Source organism: Penaeus vannamei, chromosome 13, assembly GCF_042767895.1.
Source record: "Penaeus vannamei isolate JL-2024 chromosome 13, ASM4276789v1, whole genome shotgun sequence".
Lineage (NCBI taxonomy): Eukaryota > Metazoa > Arthropoda > Malacostraca > Decapoda > Penaeidae > Penaeus > Penaeus vannamei.
This window is the reverse complement of record NC_091561.1, coordinates 38,793,479-38,799,310: the sequence shown is the minus strand read 5'-3', so window position 1 is coordinate 38,799,310 and position 5,832 is coordinate 38,793,479. Positions and strand designations below refer to the sequence as shown.

The 5,832-nt window shown below is 41.1% G+C and overlaps 1 protein-coding gene across 1 annotated transcript in view; it reads right to left on the bottom strand.

The window, feature by feature from the left end:
* Positions 1–243: 243 nt before the first annotated feature.
* LOC113810866 (uncharacterized) overlaps positions 244–5,832 on the bottom strand; it is a 6,846-nt gene continuing 1,257 nt past the window's right edge. Inside the window, exons 3-4 of the mRNA XM_070129233.1 lie at positions 2,525–2,645; positions 244–556 (exon numbers count right to left, since the gene is read on the bottom strand). Coding sequence (XP_069985334.1) covers positions 377–556; positions 2,525–2,645 — 301 coding nt within the window. The 3' untranslated portion in view covers positions 244–376. The remainder of the gene's footprint in view (positions 557–2,524; positions 2,646–5,832) is intronic.

Genomic DNA, 5,832 nt, shown 5'->3' with positions numbered 1-5,832 from the left:
TACAAAAATAGATAAAACTCCAAACAGAATCCACAAAAGGACAATAAAAAACATTAATAAACATTCTACCTTTATTACACAGTATCACTACAACTCTCATTTTGTTTCCAACGTACCACATAATCTATCATTTTCTTTTCAATTCATCACACTATCATTTTTTTATTTTCAAATCACACAATCTATCATTTTCTTTCCAAATCACACAACCTATTATTTTCTTATCAACTCATCACCCTATCATTTTTTTTTTCAAATCACAATCTATCATTTACTATTCAGCTCATCACACTATCTTTCTCTTTCTTCTTTTTCAAATCACACAATCTACCATTTTTTCCCCAACTCACCACCCTCATCATCACTCCAACTCCAACTACACCACAAAAGCCGAGTCGTCAATCACATCAAACACCCTGTCTGTGATGTCATTCACCATGCGCAGTTCTGGGGTGTTGAAATGGCGGAGAAAAACGTAAGAAGATTGAATGGTTCTCTGGAAACCTGACAGGCTGGGTTCGAACTGCATCACGCCGTAGACGCCAATGACCAGCATCTATGAGAGGAGGGGGTATTTATGGAGTTTGTTGGTGTGGGAGTGGTCTGGTCTGGTTTGGTTTGGTTTGGTTTGGTTTGGTTTGGTTTGGTTTGGTTTGGTTTGTTGGTGTGGGAATGGTTTGGTTTGGTTTGGTTTGTTGGTGTGGGAATGGTTTGGTTTGGTTTGGTTTGGTTTGGTTTGGTTTGGTTTGGTTTGTTGGTGTGGGAATGGTTTGGTTTGGTTTGGTTTGGTTTGGTTTGGTTTGTTGGTGTGGGAATGGTTTGGTTTGGTTTGGTTTGTTGGTGTGGGAATGGTTTCGTTTGGTTTGGTTTGGTTTGGTTTGGTTTGGTTTGGTTTGTTGGTGTGGGAATGGTTTGGTTTGGTTTGGTTTGGTTTGGTTTGGTTTGTTGGTGTGGGAATGGTTTGGTTTGGTTTGGTTTGTTGGTGTGGGAATGGTTTGGTTTGGTTTGGATTGGTTTGGTTTGGTTTGTTGGTGTGGCAATGGTTTGGTTTGGTTTGGTTTGGTTTGGTTTGGTTTGGTTTGTTGGTGTGGGAATGGTTTGGTTTGGTTTGGTTTGTTGGTGTGGGAATGGTTTGGTTTGGTTTGGTTTGGTTTGGTTTGGTTTGTTGGTGTGGGAATGGTTTGGTTTGGTTTGGTTTGGTTTGTTGGTGTGGGAATGGTTTGGTTTGGTTTGGTTTGGTTTGGTTTGGTTTGGTTTGTTGGTGTGGGAATGGTTTGGTTTGGTTTGGTTTGGTTTGTTGGTGTGGGAATGGTTTGGTTTGGTTTGGTTTGTTGGTGTGGGAATGGTTTGGTTTGGTTTGGTTTGGTTTGGTTTGGTTTGGTTTGGTTTGTTGGTGTGGGAATGGTTTGGTTTGGTTTGGTTTGGTTTGGTTTGGTTTGGTTTGGTTTGTTGGTGTGGGAATGGTTTGGTTTGGTTTGGTTTGGTTTGGTTTGGTTTGGTTTGGTTTGTTGGTGTGGGAATGGTTTGGTTTGGTTTGGTTTGGTTTGGTTTGGTTTGTTGGTGTGGGAATGGTTTGGTTTGGTTTGGTTTGGTTAGGTTTGGTTTGGCTTGGTTTGTTGGTGTGGGAATGGTCTGGTTTGGTTTGTTTTGGTTTGGTTTGGTTTGATTTGTTGGTGTGGGAATGGTTTGGTTTGGTTTGGTTTGGTTTGGTTTGGTTTGGTTTGGTTTGTTGGTGTGGGAATGGTTTGGTTTGGTTTGGTTTGGTTTGGTTTGGTTTGGTTTGGTTTGGTTTGGTTTGTTGGTGTGGGAATGGTTTGGTTTGGTTTCGTTTGGTTTGTTGGTGTGGGAATGGTTTGGTTTGGTTTGGGTTGGTTTGGTTTGGTTTGGTTTGGTTTGTTGGTGTGGGAATGGTTTGGTTTGGTTTGGTTTGGTTTGGTTTGGTTTGTTGGTGTGGGAATGGTTTGGTTTGGTTTGGTTTGTTGGTGTGGGAATGGTTTCGTTTGGTTTGTTGGTGTGGGAATGGTTTGGTTTGGTTTGGTTTGGTTTGGTTTGGTTTGGTTTGGTTTGGTTTGCTTGCTTGTTTGTGTGTGTGTTTTTGTCGGTTGTTCATCATGTTTCTGGGGGTGTTAGATATATATAACGAAATTTTCAACAATTGCTAAATAAATGAGGATTATATGTACAATACATTACTTATGCATTCAATTTCTACACTTGATACAGTTCAAAGTGTGTGATCTGTGACAAGTAGATTAACTGGCAAATACCAAGAGTCCGCGGATCTACACAACAAACGACCGCCGCGGCCTCCGTGCCTACCTCCGGCAACCAACATACCTCAACCACAGATAAAATTTGTAAATTTCTCTCTATTATGAACCCTAAATCCGACATCTCTGATTACAGCAATGTCATGTAAAAAAAGCAAATTGTACAGGATTTTTTGGTTAACATTCGAATTCTTCAGACTGCCTGATCTACCTATAAAATAATATATCATTATTTAAATTCACGCCATGCTTACCTTCACGATAATAGGAATGGCCATCTGCATGTTCTTAGCGATGCCGAAAGAATCCATGACGTCGGTGATTATAATTCTTGCCAGAGGACCATAGTTGGCCAAGTAGTATTGAAGGCCTTTGCTGTAAAAATAAATAAATAAGTAAATAAAATCTAAAATAATAATAATAATAATAATAATAAAAATAAAGGTATGTTTGTATTTCTCATTTTTGTATTCCTTTTTCTTCTCTCTCCCCCACCCCTTTTTTTTCCTTTCCTTGTTCCCCTCTTTCTTTTGTAATACATCGCGAATTTATAGTATTTGCACAATATTTGCTTGGTGGACCTCGCCCTGATGAATGTGTCGTAAATGTGTTCATACACTTTTCTTCAATATTTGTTTAATTCCATGTTTACAAGTACACATTCGTCATTGGCAATTACAAAGCAGTTAATCCTTTGTGAAAATAGGAGGAAAATAACTTACTTTTCATACATCGTCTAATATATCACAGATAACTTGGACTGATGTAAACATGCTGGAAAGCCACCTCGAAACTGAGAAAAAAACCTTAAACTCAGTTTAAAGTCAAAGAAGTTCAAGGTTGCAGACAGTTATCAATGAGAACAAGTAATTTTAGGACACAATACTGGGAAACGAATTTAAACAAAGAGGATATAATGATCGGAAACATAAAGAGGGCATTCAGTAGATGAAGATATGATAGATAGACCGTTACTAACTATAAGGAAGCCTTAATGCTGAATGAACGAATGCGATGATACGGCCCAGACTTCGGCTGAAGATGTCTCTAACTTATTTACTACCCATAGCAACGGCTTACACTTCACTTTGAATCTTGCAAATCTATTACTTGTATTACAATCTTGAATTCATTTTTACATCGTGATATACAGGTAATCATGATTTACTAGCTCCAGTGATCGCCGAAACCATGGCTCTAGCGTCGCATTCGTATCATTTGCGGAAATGGCGGGAACTCGTGTATGAAGTCCCTATTTATAGAAATGAAAAACAAACGCTAATAATTGAAACACTAACCACTAGATGGGCACCAATTTAACGGAAATGAGCCATTATGAATTTTTGAAGGGAAAAAAAACTACAACACTAAAGGCAAGGAGAAAATAGGGTGATCACTGCCTCTAGTCAAGTCTCAGGAAGACTCAAGTTATTATAGGATAAACAAGAAGTTTTAATTCAAAAGTTTAAAAATAAAGAAACATAAAAGTTATTTAGATTTCCGAATAGAACCAGTGAAAAGTGGAAAGTGTAATGTATATAAATCATTTACACTGTTTCTATTCAGTTTAGTACCTTGCATTAGGCCATTACTAATAATACACTTACGTTATATTTAAGTCACCCCCAACATTCCGTTTTCTATGTACGCGCGTCACCTACCGACAAGTATATAGACTACTAACATTCATACAAAGATCTTGATTAATTAAGCAGCATCCTACAAGAGGGCGTATAATTAACCGTATTTTAGGTTATACGAAGCTCGAACACAACCATGCTGGCGACGAACATGGAATTGCCTTAAAGATCAATTAGAGCAATATTTTTACACTTCTGTGGTTAGTATATGAAGATACTTATGAAAGAATGTGCATAAACAGAAAGCCTCCCTGAAAACGTTTGTGTCAATAGATACATCAACTAAAAATATTGCAAGATACCCTAAACATACCGCCGGTTTCTTAAAATCGTGAGAGTTCCGGTCCAATAAATATTCGTATATCCAGGCATGCATATACACAGAAATAAATGCATATCTGCCAATCTATCAGATACATATAGATTATCTATCTTTACGGTAGATGTTCACGTCTAGACTGATAGATATGCATTTATTCCTGTGTATATGCATACATGTCCGTATAATAACTATTCATTAGATCGAGCCTCGCACAATTTTGATAAACCATCTAATAGTATTGAAAACAGCAGCTATGTTTTTTTGGATAATAAACCATCTAATAAAATTAAAACAACAGTTATGTATTATGGAGTTGGAGATCCACAGAAAACGTCGGTAGTGATTGATTTGAGTGAAACATGTCCAAAATGACTAAGTAGTATATCAAATAATTATCATCAACTAACGGCCAGTTGTCAAATGATAATCACCAGCCTGTCATCCTGCCATGAATCATCATCGAACTGTCAAGAATTCTTCAAACTGATAAGGAGGTGAGTTGAGAGGTATGAACTAGGTAAAACCGCATATAAATAGACATATAGATAAAAAGACACACATAGAGACAGACACACAAACACAAATAAGCGAACACATACAGAGAGGGTGAGAGGGGAGGAGGAGGAGGAGGTGGTGGTGAGAGGGGAGGAGGAGGAGGAGGTGGTGGTAAGAGGGGAGGAGGAGGAGGAGGTGGTGGTGAGAGGGGAGGAGGAGGAGGAGGTGGTGGTAAGAGGGGGGGGGAGGAGGAGGAAGAAGAGGTGAGAGGGGGGAGGAGGAGGAGGAGGAAGAGGTGAGAGGGGGGAGGAGGAGGAGGAGGAAGAGGTGAGAGGGGGGAGGAGGAGGAGGTGGTGGTAAAAGGGGGGGAGGAGGAGGAGGAGGAAGAGGTGAGAGGGGGGAGGAGGAGGAGGAGGAGGAAGAGATGAGATGGGGGAGGAGGAGGAGGAGGAAGAGATGAGAGAAGAGGAAGAGGAAGAGATGAGAGAGGAGGAAGAGGAAGTGAGAGGAGGAGGAAAAGGAAGTGAGAGGAGGAGGAAGAGGAAGAGGAAGTGAGAGGAGGAGGAAGAGGAAGAGGAAGTGAGAGGAGGAGGAAGAGGAAGAGGAAGTGAGAGGAGGAGGAAGAGGAAGAGGAAGTGAGAGGAGGAGGAAGAGGAAGTGAGAGGAGGAGGAAGAGGAAGTGAGAGGAGGAGGAAGAGGAAGGGAGAGGAGGAGGAAGAGGAAGTGAGAGGAGGAGGAAGAGGAAGTGAGAGGAGGAGGAAGAGGAAGTGAGAGGAGGAGGAAGAGGAAGTGAGAGGAGGAGGAAGAGGAAGTGAGAGGAGGAGGAAGAGGAAGAAGAAGTGAGAGGAGGAGGAAGAGGAAGAAGAAGTGTGAGGGGGAGAGAGAGGAGGAGGAGGTGTGAGGAGGAGGGAGAGGAGGAGGAAGTGGGAGGAGGAGGAAGAGGAAGAGGAAGAGGAGGAAGTGAGAGGAGGAGGAGGAAGAGGAAGTGAGAGGAGGAGGAGGAAGAGGAAGTGAGAGGAGGAGGAGGAATAGGAAGTGAGGAGGAGGAGGAAGAGGAAGTGAGGAGGAGGAGGAAGAGGAAGTGAGGAGGAGGAGGAAGAGGAAG